At 53.7% G+C, this 12,239-nt stretch overlaps 3 protein-coding genes across 3 annotated transcripts; 1 reads left to right on the plus strand and 2 right to left on the minus strand.

Moving 5' to 3' along the window:
- Positions 1–550: 550 nt before the first annotated feature.
- DICSQDRAFT_141133 (uncharacterized protein) lies at positions 551–2,442 on the minus strand. Its single transcript, XM_007370567.1, has 2 exons — positions 1,498–2,442; positions 551–1,443 (listed from the first exon to the last, which is right to left on the minus strand). Exons 1-2 carry the CDS (start codon positions 1,846–1,848, stop codon positions 1,117–1,119), a joined length of 678 nt encoding a protein of 225 aa, XP_007370629.1. The 5' UTR covers positions 1,849–2,442; the 3' UTR covers positions 551–1,116.
- Positions 2,443–3,663: 1,221 nt separating this feature from the next.
- Positions 3,664–8,208, plus strand: DICSQDRAFT_112857 (RNA-binding protein Prp24). The gene is made up of 22 exons (XM_007370568.1): positions 3,664–4,035; positions 4,085–4,248; positions 4,303–4,373; positions 4,434–4,495; positions 4,549–4,697; positions 4,748–4,942; positions 5,001–5,105; positions 5,160–5,202; positions 5,255–5,371; positions 5,432–5,485; positions 5,538–5,590; positions 5,641–5,750; positions 5,810–6,201; positions 6,269–6,290; positions 6,349–6,430; positions 6,487–6,561; positions 6,623–6,769; positions 6,828–6,911; positions 6,970–7,158; positions 7,209–7,390; positions 7,449–7,620; positions 7,682–8,208. Exons 1-22 carry the CDS (start codon positions 3,738–3,740, stop codon positions 8,000–8,002), a joined length of 3,087 nt encoding a protein of 1,028 aa, XP_007370630.1. The 5' UTR covers positions 3,664–3,737; the 3' UTR covers positions 8,003–8,208.
- A 54-nt stretch (positions 8,209–8,262) lies between these two features.
- DICSQDRAFT_183718 (cytochrome P450) lies at positions 8,263–10,715 on the minus strand (the record flags this gene model as incomplete). The annotated part of the gene is made up of 14 exons (XM_007370569.1): positions 8,263–8,429; positions 8,485–8,513; positions 8,572–8,604; positions 8,660–8,893; positions 8,956–8,985; positions 9,053–9,256; positions 9,320–9,386; positions 9,437–9,687; positions 9,746–9,918; positions 9,990–10,087; positions 10,160–10,203; positions 10,273–10,364; positions 10,427–10,524; positions 10,580–10,715. The coding sequence occupies 14 exons, from the start codon at positions 10,713–10,715 to the stop codon at positions 8,263–8,265; spliced, it is 1,656 nt and encodes a 551-aa protein (XP_007370631.1).
- Positions 10,716–12,239: the final 1,524 nt, after the last annotated feature.

Raw genomic sequence — 12,239 nt, forward strand, 5'->3', positions numbered from 1 at the left:
TATTCAGTGTGCATGCTTCGCGCGGTGTACTTGTGCACGCTAATGACTGATGCTCTCGTTATGCAAGCTCGTGAGGTATGACTGAGCCTCATAGTCACCAAACTGCTACTGCTCGTGTGAGTGACAAGCACTAGTGACGTGGACTAATCCATCCTCCCAAATACCCATAGTACATACAGTAGACTACAGATATAGGGGCTATCCATGGTAGAAGACGGATGAAAGGTACATCAAGCAGTATAGACATCCCGATTTGGCTTGTGAGACGCCCGAGCCGCAACACGGAGCGTGCTCTATTCGGACTCCGCTCACGGCCTCCTACGGCACGGCTTAGGACACTTGCAGCGGCAAGTGGGGCTCGCCCGCACTGCCTTGTCACGGTGGCTCTCCGTTGCTAGGTCGTCCTGGGTAGCAACGGGCCAGCGACCTGAAAATTGAGTACGCCCAGTAGTAGTACATACTTACATAGATGGCCTTATCGAGACACTCACCATGACTAGGGGTTGAAGGATAACGATCAAGGCTTAGGTCGCAAGCTTGTGCTAAGATATGGGCTATGTATATACCACAATGCGTCTCGGTAGGTAGTAGGTACAGCACGGCAGGCAGGTGCCCACGAACGAGTATGGATAGTACGAAGACCGAAGCGCCGGAAGCATTAGGGGGGTAGATCGCCTCAGTAACACATGAGAGCAGCTCCAGCAAATGACAGAGGCATCGTGGCACGGAGGATCGGAAAGCAGCACGAAGCGGTATCATAGCACGGACGGACAGAGCGGCGCGATAATCCTGTGCGGCACTGCAATGCATATGTGAGGGAACGTCGCAAGATCAATATCCAACTCGTGAAAGCTTCCCATGGTGGGTTGCAAGAAGTGTGTTGAGAGATGACGATGACGAGAGACATAAATGGATGGATAGAAGATGGCAGACCTCGTGGGATGTGGATCGAAGGGAGGGGGCGGATGTCAGTAATAGGTCATAACGAGCGGACGGGACGTGGGTGACCGGGCTGGTTACACCAATCCCAGGCGGAGTCACGGGCTGAAGACGGGTATGGGCGTCGGTGGTGGGGGTACTGGTGCGGGGCCTCGAGGGTGTTTCCGATCCAATAAGTTAGTACGTGGTGTTACGTTTCACAGGGCTACTGCGACGGCCGCGATGGTGCGTCCGCACGACGTGGACATGGTGCGAGTTCGGGCTGCGAGCATGCACGGGGTATACAACAGACGTTGGTATAGGCTCATCAGCGCGCCTCGCGACCGTGTTAGTCGGTGACACATGCAAGGATGTGCTGGAAGATGTTGCCAGATGGGCGGCTGCGGCGGAGGAGGCAGACTCGATGGACTTCTCGTCCGCGCTTCCGCCGATTGCCTTTGGCGCGGTGTGGGTGGTGTTGTTGTGCGCGACCCACCAACCAAGACCAATGGCGCCGGCGACGATCTACAATCAAATTAAACGAAATTTCCCGCATCACGAAAGAAGACAAGCACTCACAAGGAGGAGAATCAAGCCAACAAACCAAACCCAACGAGACATACGCGTGGTGCCGTTTTGCGTCTTGCGGAGCCACATGCTCTGTTTCTGACCAGGAGGGGTAGCCATATCCTCCTTCGCAACCATGCTGAACCTCCGCCAGAAATCGTCGCCCTGTGCGCCACGCGGACGTAAAACGGTGTCCTCGGTCTCCCCGCGCATGATCGGCGTGGCGGCGAACTTGACGTCACGAGACGTCGCGGTGGAAGGGCGGGCAAAGACAGGCGCAATGGGGACCATAGGCGGTTGAAGGGGATGAGGAGCATTTGGGATGCCCCCCTGGCTCACCATGCTGTCACCAAATTGAGACATCTCCGGAGAAGACGGCAAGCGACCCTCAGGGGTGGCGACGGGGCTGGGGCGCGCAAGGTTGAGGGCAGCTACAGGGGCGGCATACCCAGGGCGCGGTGCAGCGAGGGGAATAGTCGGCTCAGGAATTCTCTTGTTGTCGTCGAAAGGGTTCTCCTTCTCATCTATATACTGGTCGTACCTGCAAATGAGTGTTATGTCAGCCACCAGAATCTGTCCATATCCTGCATGGGGGGTCGATGTCCTCAGCGCTGTAACGATCCGTACGCGCAAGGCATTCCTGAGAAGTTGGAAGTGGTCGAGCACAATCTTCAACTCGCATTTCCAATCTCTTCATGGCATAGAAGATAACACAGCACCTGCATACGCGTAGCATGCAAGCCAGTGCTCATGCGTTCTAGACCCCATGGCAAATGGCTAAAAATAAACCAGGTTGTACTGGAGGCCTCACACGGCGACGAGCACCATCAGCCTCGCTTTCCTCGCCAATGAAACAGCTCCCTGGGGAGCTCACGGCGTACGACAGTACAGCGCCCATAGAGGGCCGCTATCCGCTTGACAGCAGAAGAGCAGTGTACCGTATCAGCATGACCAAAGATGCGAAGCAGACCGAGACTAAGACCGCGCTCGACGAACCGTCGAAGAGCCATCTCAGTCTCATGGGTCTCGGTGGATCCTCATTGAACGTCGCCCGAAGAAGTAAAAGATCTCGACCGTTATCACAGATGTCCGTGCATCGGTAAGTGGCCGTTGATTGCTGTCCCAATGCGCTCGTCCGAGGAGATCGCCAGCGTAGCATGGGGAAGACTACTACTCACATATTGTATGCTGAAGTCCTGTCGTTCGGGTTGGCGGGTGCAGGCTGTCTGATCCTGCGGGTCTGGTCCTGCTGCTGGCGTTGGTCATAGACGGAGTCGGGTTCGTCGGTCGCGAAGGGAGGCCTGCCAGCGAGGGGCGGCGTGCGGTAGATGACGGGCTGGGCCATTTGGGTCGATGTGGGTGTATTTGAATGAAGCAAAAGAGTGAAGTGAGAAGAGAATGGATGCCTCGGATATATCCAAGACTGGTTCGCCCGCCGTCGAGAGCCCGAGAGGAAGAGAAAGAATAGAGATGATGGGAGGAGCAAAACGCAAGCGTGGTCTCTTCTCTTGTGCCTCCGCCTATAGGGGTACTCAATTCTTGTCGGTCGCTCAGTTGCTCGCGCGCCTATAGGGCGCCTGCCTACTTGAATTCAAGGTCAGCTCAAGCGCCTGCGGCACAGCGAGCAGAGACGGACAGGCAGCGGGTGCAACACGACCGCATGATGTCCCCGAGCTGGAACTAGAGAGCGACGCGAAAATCTAACAATACAGAAGCTAGAGAGTTCCTTGACTCGATATGCGGAGTCGTCCCACAAGGATTGAGTCCAGTTGCCATCGAGGAGTCAGAGCGGCACCCCCAGCTGAACCGTATGTACATATGTCGTGCTGAATACGTTTCTGATTTGGGCGCATTGTGTACAATTAGTCCAGGTCAACGAATTTATAAGCTCTCCCGACGTCACCATTCACTTGCTGGACTGGTTTCCCGGGCCTAACAAATATAGCATGGGACAATCCCGTCGAGATCTCTGCACCCGCTGCCGGCCCACCTCTGCTCGCTGTGCTGCAAAGGCTTGAGCTGACATTGAATTCAGGGAGGCAGGCGCCCGATAGGCGCGCGAGCAACCGAGCGACCGACAAGAATTGAGCACCCCTTATCGCGCCGGTTACTGAGCCGCCCGACGGGTAGACGCCGTCCGCAGCCACGCGTGCACTTGTACATATAGGATGCGTCTTGCTTGACGTCGTCCGCGCTGGTGGCGTTCCGTCTGGCCACCCTTACTGCTCTGTCTGCTTAGCTCTCTGCAAGCTATGGACGTGGACATGAACGAGGCCGACTCCCTTGAGGCTCTCTCGGCCATTCTTGAACGCCTTACCGAGAACCCCTACGACATCTCCCTTCATGCCGAACACATTCGCATCGCTCACGCAACAGGCATGGACGGCCAGGCCGGCTCTGCACTAGAGATGGTGACAGCGTTTTGGGCTGCTGGGGACTATGTTTGGCTCCCTCTCATCGAGCACAAGATAGCCGGGAGCAATTTGGAGACCCCAGAGGACTTACAGAGCATCCTCGACTTGTTCTCGCGCGCCGAGCAAGACTACCTGTGTGAGTACTGCCTTGTTATTGTCTGAACATCGTTTTGAGTTTCATACAGCCATCCCTATACTCCAGAAGCATCTTGACTTCCTCGTAGAGCGACATGAACATTTCGTGGAGGCCGGCGGGAGACCTGACGCTCTCGGGGAAATGTTCTCTCCGGAATGGATGCATGATTCTATCTCCAAAGTCGTGGCTCAAGGAGCTGAGCATTTGACCAAGGTGGTTGATCAACATTGTGGCTGAAACGGCATTCAAGCTGATGCAGTTTAACAGAGCCATCTCCTTTTTGACGCGCAACGAGACTGGGAACTTGAACGCCTCTCAAACGCGACGGGAGAAGAGCGGTGAGCTGCGGTACCCCATCATCTATCTGTCGGCGCTGAAACAGAGCAATGCATATCCAGGGAAGTGCTCATAGGTGTTGTTGAGCAGTTGCTGCTGGAGCGTCTCAAGCAGCCTCATTCAAGTGAGCAGCATCATGGTGTTGCAGACTGTGAATCCGCTCATGCTGCCATGCAGATCACGAAGAGACATTCCAAACATACTCCTCATTCACCACCAACTACAAACCCGCAGACCAGTATGAGTCCCTGTTAGTGCACGCGTCCAAGTCAAAAGCTCAGGCCGTCAAGGGATTCCAACGTCGTGAAAACTATGAGAACTCGCTTGTAGGTCTTCTGGAGTATGATAGCGAAGGTAACCATTCATCGGAACGTAGGTCAAAGCGAACTACTCTCTCGAGGGTTACGCGTACTACATCGCCTCAGAGAAGCGTAACAAGAAGCCCGATCTCTTTGTCCTGAAAGGGCTTTACGAACGAGCCATTGCTGAAGCCGACAAGCGAAGGTTTTCAGGCGAAGCCAACGCGGAGAATCTACTACGTTCGTTCTGGATCGGTTACGTTGACCTCCTAGTAAGTCACACGCCTCATGGTAATTATTTAAGAGATCTTGACCGTCCCCTGTACATAGCGAACCCAAGCTGTTGAGGAAGACGAGCTGCTTCTCGTCTTCCAGAGGGGCCTCAGAAGTGTGCCAACGTCTGGCGAATTTCTTGCGCGGTACATTCGCTACTTGGTGAGTTCTATCTTGATTATCTATCTAAGAACCTACTGAGAAGAAGTCGCGTAGGAACGCGTCTTAGAATTCGAGGAAGCTGCCAGAGAGATCAACGGTAAGAGGGCATAATCTTACCGGCAGATCCTTGCTAACGACCGTACTGTCAGCGGTTTACGAGAGAGGTCGGACGATAGGTCCTCTCCAAGCCGACGTCGAGCAGCTCATCCCGAGCGTCCTGGCTCGCGCTGGCTTCGAAAAGCGCCAGATCGAAGCAGGGAAGACCGGTACGCAGACCCTCCTCTTCGGTATCGCTGCAAATCGCCACTAACGCCGAAGCGTCTTAGACCATGATTCCCTGCTACAGATCCTTCTTGATGCTATATCGAGGGCCCACAAGGGTAAGCATCACATTTGTTTGCACAAGAATGGTCTTGTGACTGAGCGCCTCAGCGTCATCCGCCGGCGACCCCAGGCTTAGGTTGGAGAAGTACTTCTCTGCTGTAGTACGTACGGCTGTGCAGCTAGTATACGTTATAGCTAATGTGTGCGATAGTGCCTGGATACCGAAGAATTAGCCGGGAACGCGCTCGTCATGTGGGAGGATGCTACCCGGTTCTATAAGACAAGCTATTTGGTGTGGACTGCTTACACCGAAGCCCTGACGTAAGCACCTCCGCTGGCGTCCTATCACTTTGGCTCATCCATATGGCTCTATTTCACAGAAAGGGGCGCATGTACGATGACGCACGCAAGGTCTTCCGGGACGTCGCCAATAAGAACCTCGACTGGCCCGAGGCCGTTTGGGAAGCGTGGATCGCCTTCGAGCACCTGCACGGTACCGTCGAGCAGATCGAGGACGCCCTCGACCGCGTCGAACGCGCGCAGGTGCAGGTCAACAATAGACGTGCTAAGGAGGCGCAGAAGGCACAGGAGGCGGCCGCCCAGTTGATTGCGGAGACCCAGGCCGCGACGGAGGCAGCGCTACCCGTGCAGGCAGAGACAGCACCCACGCTTGCTGCTATGGAGGTTGATTCGGGGGCGCCTGCGGAGGCTTCAGCAAAGAGGAAGGCAGAGGACGAAGGCACTCCGGAGCCTACCAAGAAAGCTAGACTTGGTGAGTTTCACCATTCTGTTACCGTGTTATTGTCTTTGAGCGATACGCTCGCCATATCTCCATACAGAGGAACAAGCGAAGCTGAAGAGGTGCGTTCTCTTGGTCGCGTTCCGCCTTCCTTGACTCACCGCCATCCTCGCATCGCAGAGATCGTGAAAATTGCACGGTGTTTGTCGCCGAAATGCCCGCTGGCGTCACGGAGGATGAATTGAGGACATTATTCAAGGATGTGAGTGATTGTTGTGGAGTCTACGAAGCAACCAAAGCGCTCACCGCCCATGCCAGTGCGGCAGCATCCGTGAGATCAAAATTACACAGCTACCGAACTCTCTCGTTGCCACTGTTGAGTTCATGGACCGAGTACGTCATCCCACCTTGTCCATCACTCTCGATCTGAGATAGCGCGTACGGTGCTTTGAAGGAGAGCGTCCCTGCGGCGCTCACAAAGGACAAGAAGCGAATCCGCGGCCAGGAGGTGGCTGTTCACCTTGCGTGGAAGTCAACGCTGTACGTCACGAACTTCCCAGAGAAGGCGGACGATAAGTTCATTAGGACGTTGTTCGGAAAGGTCAGCGCGATGGGTATCACATGGGATAACATATCCGCTAAAGGGGTTTGCGATACAGTATGGCGAGATCTTCGACGTGCGGTGGCCGAGCAAGAAGTTCAAGAGCACGCGGCGGTTCTGCTATGTCCAATTCACTTCCCCTGTATGTTTGATTGCATCGATTGGTTGATTGATTATGGATGCCGATCAACGTTTTCCAGACTGCCGCTGAGCATGCTTTGGAGCTGAACGGCACGGAACTCGAGGAAAGCCATAAAATGTCTGTGTTTATCTCTAATCCTGAGCGAAGGAAAGAGCGCACAGACAGTGATGCGGACGACCGTGAGGTCTACGTCGCGGGCCTCAGCAAACTTGTGACGAAGGAAGATCTCGAGAACCTATTCAAGACGGTATGTGTCGCTGGTACTAGTATCGAAAACTAAGCTGATAGAGTACATAGTATGGTACCGTCAAGGATGTGCGCATGATCTTGGACGACAAAGGTCGCTCAAAGGGTTTCGCATTCGTCGAGTTTGAGACCGAGAACGATGCGCGTGCCGCCCTTGCTGCCAATAACCACGAACTCAAGCAGCGTCGTATGGCTGTTACTCTGGCGGACAGCCGCGTGCGCGCGAAGAACAAGTGGGTGTCCTGATTCTACTCCCGTAGATATATCATGACTAACGAACGCCATGAGCAGAGCTCCCGGATATCGTGCGGAAGTGCGGAATCGATCCGTACGGGTTCGCAACCTCCCGCCCAACACGCAGGAGGGCTTGTTGCAGCAAGCGCTTGAGAAGCATGCGCGAGTCAAGCGAGTGGAGGTGTTCCAAGATCTCAACGAGGCAGATGTTGAGCTTGAGGATGCTGCGGTATGTTTTCGCTACATGCATCAGGTTAAGCGTTGTGCTGACGTTCGCTGTCAATGTTCAGGAAGCAGGCAAGTTACTGCTCCGACCAGATTCGATCGTCTTTGATGGCAACACTCTGCAAATTGTGGCGGAGAGTACGACAGGGCCGCGCACTGCTCGTCCGCTGGCGCCGCCTGCAGCAAACACTGGGCTCTTTGTGCCTCGCGCTGCTGTGTCTCGACCGCGTGCGGGACTAGGAAGCAAACAACGTGGTCTAGGAACGGGACAGGTGTCTCGCTCTGCCGCCGACCCGGGCTCGAGTGCATCGACACCTTCACCTGCAAATGGAGGGGCGAGCAAGGGCCAGGATGACTTCCGAAGGATGCTTTCAGGAGGGAAGTGAATACTGTGTTCAGTGGCTTGTGGTATCGAAGGCCCCTTGTGGTAGATGCTGTATCATGCTTTTTGCAAAGTTCATATGCTTAAGCACTGATTGTACAGCGTGTCACAAAGGTCAACCAAAAATAGCCGTCAGGCCTGATAGTGATCTGACCGCGTCCGGCTTCCAAACCCGTATGTAGTAGCCCTAATTAGTGTGTCTAGGCTAATCTCTTCATCTAAATCATCGCTGCCTAGACGTTATGGATGTACTTACTGTTAGGATCAGGCTTCGGTCACATCACGGTCAAGTAATGTAACCTTGATAGGCAACTCTGGCTTGCTTCCATCGGGCACGACCGAAGGGTACACGATGGGTGCAATATTCCAATAGATCGCCTTCTCCGTCAACTCAAATTTGAATGTGGACAAGAGCACCGCGAGGACGACCTCTGCCGATCCTTCAGTTAGCTTAGCCTGCGCAAGATTCACAGACACGAGACGCACTCATTTCAAGTTGAGAGAACTTGAAGCCGCTGCGAAAAGGTCCTCAGCATCCACACCTCCTCGGCCATGGCAAATGAGGACACCTACATGCAAGCCCGACCACCGGCCCAGAACGTCATCCTAACCACGAAATGAGCCCTAGCAACTTTCGCTAGAGTCGAAGGTTTAGGCTTACAGGTTAGAGTACACTCCGGGCATATTTGCGTTGGACACCGTTTCAGGGAGCGGGCTGAGCCAACGCTCCGGCTTCCACTCATGAGCGTCAGGACCCCATATGGCCGGATTCGTGTTCGACGCGTTGATGCTGACGAAGACGTGAGTGTCCTTCGGCACGAAGATCTCGTGCATCAGCTTCCCATCCAGACCCCGAATGGGTTCGGAGAGGGGAAGGACACTGTCTTTGCGAGCCCTACAAAGCAGAACAAGGATCAGCACGGACCATGAGATGATGCAGTGAAACCGTGGACACACTCGCGGAATCGCATTGGAGCTGGAACGTGCCTAAGCAAATGGGTGTGTCAACACATGTTGGCGCGAGGAACCTGTGCGGATGAATTGGAAGGCCTACACTCGGAGAGTCTCGCGACAGATCGCGTCCAAGAACGGAAGCGAGACGAGGTCGTCATAAGGAATATCCTTCCCGCCCTGCGAGTCTCGCGCCGCGAAGATCTCTTGCCTAACCCGATCCTGTACTTGCTGGTTTTGAGCAAGACGCCAAAGTGTGATAGAAAGCGCGTTTGATGTGGTGTCCATAGCAGCGAAAGTAATTGTCCTGAGCAACATCGTGAGCATGCAATCCGTAATGCAATACCGACAGGTGGAGTGGGACACATACGACATCTGCCCGATAAGCTCCCGCTCATCCAGCCTATCCTCAACAGCAGCAGTCATATTAGCCCTCACTACGCAATGCGATCAGCTCAACATCATATGTCGAAAGTAAAGCACTTACAGAGAACGCTCATAATGTCTTTCCCCTCACCGACTTGCATAGCAAGTGCCTCATCCCCTTGCAACAGCGCCGTCTTCTTCTGCATGAAGATCTCCGTCGACTTTTGCTTCAACGTCTTCGAGATATGCATGATATCCCTGAGTCCTGGGATCGGAGCGATCTTGCCAAGGGGCTCCAACAAGCACTCTGGGATGAGAGCTTCGACAAGTGGTAAAAATTGGAGGAAGACGCCTAGGGTCGCCATCGTAGGTCTGCGAATCAGTCTCAATATCAGGTGCCATTCAACTGAAGATGATGTGGATGACTAACGCCATGGACTTCAGCGCCTCACCAAACTCGTCGGCGGATTCCTCGGTGAGCTTATCAAAAGAGTAGCCAAGCCCAGCCTGACCGACCAACTCCAGCGCAGTACGGCCCATCCACATTACCATGTCGACTTCTGTGGGCCCCTGGACTACACGCTGCTCAATTGCTTCGTGGAGCTACAAGAGAGATAAGGAGAGTTAGCTTGTCAACATGATCATGAACTGGGAAGCTGGGAAGTCGAGCTGACCTTGTGGGTGACATGATAAAAGGTTGGCATCATATGGCGCATGTGGTTAATGGAAAATACCGGGTTTAGAAGCTTGCGCTGCTTGCGGTGATGATCACCTGTGAAATACATCTGGAGTGATCAACCGACAAACTCCTCGCGGTGATGAGGACATGAGTGTAGAGGCGCACCTTGCGTCGCAAGAAGGCCAGGGCCAAAGGCGCGGTTCGTCAGACTAAGGGCGAATCGCGATTTAGCAACAAGGCTGTAGTATCCTTGAGAAATTGCAGGGGCCGTGACGCACCTCGTGAACCACTCTGCTTCTTGGAAAGTTTCCTGCTCCTTGACTGCGATGTAATGCATGGCTTTGGGATCGTGCACGAACAGCAACTTGCGCTAACAACCGAAGACATCCCACAATGTCAGGAATTAGATGGATAGAGCGAGTGCATGCTTACTCCAAGGGGCCCAGAAAGGCGTGCAACCGCAGGGTACTTCTCGGCCAGCTCTCGATAGAAAGCCCATCCCTGTTTATCGCGAAGTTGCTGAACGTGACCTACAAGGTGGGGCCATGAGATCTGGAAGGAGCTGATCACACCGGCAGAATTCACCGTATAAGTAAGAGGGAGAAGGAAGCCCAGGGATGTTGTCCAGGTCGCTCTTCACCAGAAGCTGCCGGAAGAGCCGCCAAAGGAATAATGTGGAGCCACAGATCAAGACTGCTTGAAGGATTGCTGAGCTGAGCATGCTCTCGGAATGTCCTGTTAGCGATTGCAATATCTGGGGAGGGAGGTTCGGTATGCTTTAGTGCTGCGTTATGGGATACTATATATTACTAACAATGCGTGTTGACGTCAGCCGAATGCCCAGAGCGGCTTCCAACATGCGTAGGTCACGGACGTCCTGCCTGCAGGTCCGTGGGATGCGCACTCTCATCTGATCGGCTGTTCAGAATACCTAGTGCAGAATGGACACGCCTTCCGGCAAATGCCCTTCCAGAAGTTCAAACGAGGCATGCTCTCATACCCGAACTGATAACGAATTCGCCTCGTTTCGCGTGTGGGAATGGGTGCTTGCAAGTGAATGGGTATCGCCAGTTTATAGCAGAGCATAGCGTGAGCGAGTGAGAGTCATCGCGATCGCAACGCTCACCGGCACCTGTCGGAGGTAACATGTTTACCAAGAGGTTGATCCACGCGGAGTACTTGTACTTGAGATGATTCTGCATCCTACTGGGGTGAAATGAGTCGAAAGGCAGCAGCTACATATTACGACAACCACGAGTGTTATCATATATACCTTCATGTTCGTGAGAGCTTCATGGCCGCTAGACGACGTCATGTGCGCGGGTTTCCACCTGCACTACATATCGTACTTCTGTAGTCTACATGTCTGCAACCCTTCATCGGCACCGGCGACGAACATATTTGCCGTGCACAAGTGCAGTGCCCCACGAAAAATTACAAGCTACTTCCCTGCTTTGAGGCCTTATCGTGTTGACGATACAGTCTAGATGCAAGTCGGAGGCCTGTTGGTGTTACTGGTGACCACACCAAGTCTGGGGTGCGGCATGGTCTTCTAAGAGCAGCGTAGTCCTTCAAGTGAGCCACCGTGCTTCTTCTTTATATCACTACTACATGCGATCATCCGGTCGAGAAGTTGCCCCGCTCGCGCACGACAAGAAGCTGTTCTTTTCGAGCATCAGCACTGCGATTAGAAGATCCCATTGTAAACAACTCGCCGGAATTGACATAACCCTTGTTACTTGACTAGACTGTCTTGATGCCATTTCTTCAATGTATCTCACGCAGGAGCGAAGGGATCCGCGGAGAATGAGCCGGACGCGCCGCGGCAACAACTACACCTCGGGGTGATCCCGACCTGTCATACATATGGGCTGGCGACCCCGGGACGGTATCCGGAATGATATCAGATCCATATCTGGTCCGGATACCGAGACCATATGAAGTCAGCTCTTACCGGTGTCATACAGTCCAGCCCATATGATGTCTATATAGGCCACTGTATGGATAGCATATGGGTCTCGTATGTACAGGGTGTTGGTGAGAGAGCGCCCGCATGGCAGGCACCAGGGTGGCATTCGTTTTAGGTAATATTACTTATCGTCTGCAATATACATATAATCACACTTGGGAGATAGCCGCAATGCTGCTATTCATTCTGGTATATAGGATCGCGCATTACAATGAAAGGAGTGTTGGGATAGATACACGAAAGGAGGGAACAGTCGACGGCGGGTGTCCCATACAA

This window comes from Dichomitus squalens (genome assembly GCF_000275845.1).
Source record: "Dichomitus squalens LYAD-421 SS1 unplaced genomic scaffold DICSQscaffold_70, whole genome shotgun sequence".
NCBI classification, from domain to species: Eukaryota; Fungi; Basidiomycota; class Agaricomycetes; order Polyporales; family Polyporaceae; genus Dichomitus; species Dichomitus squalens.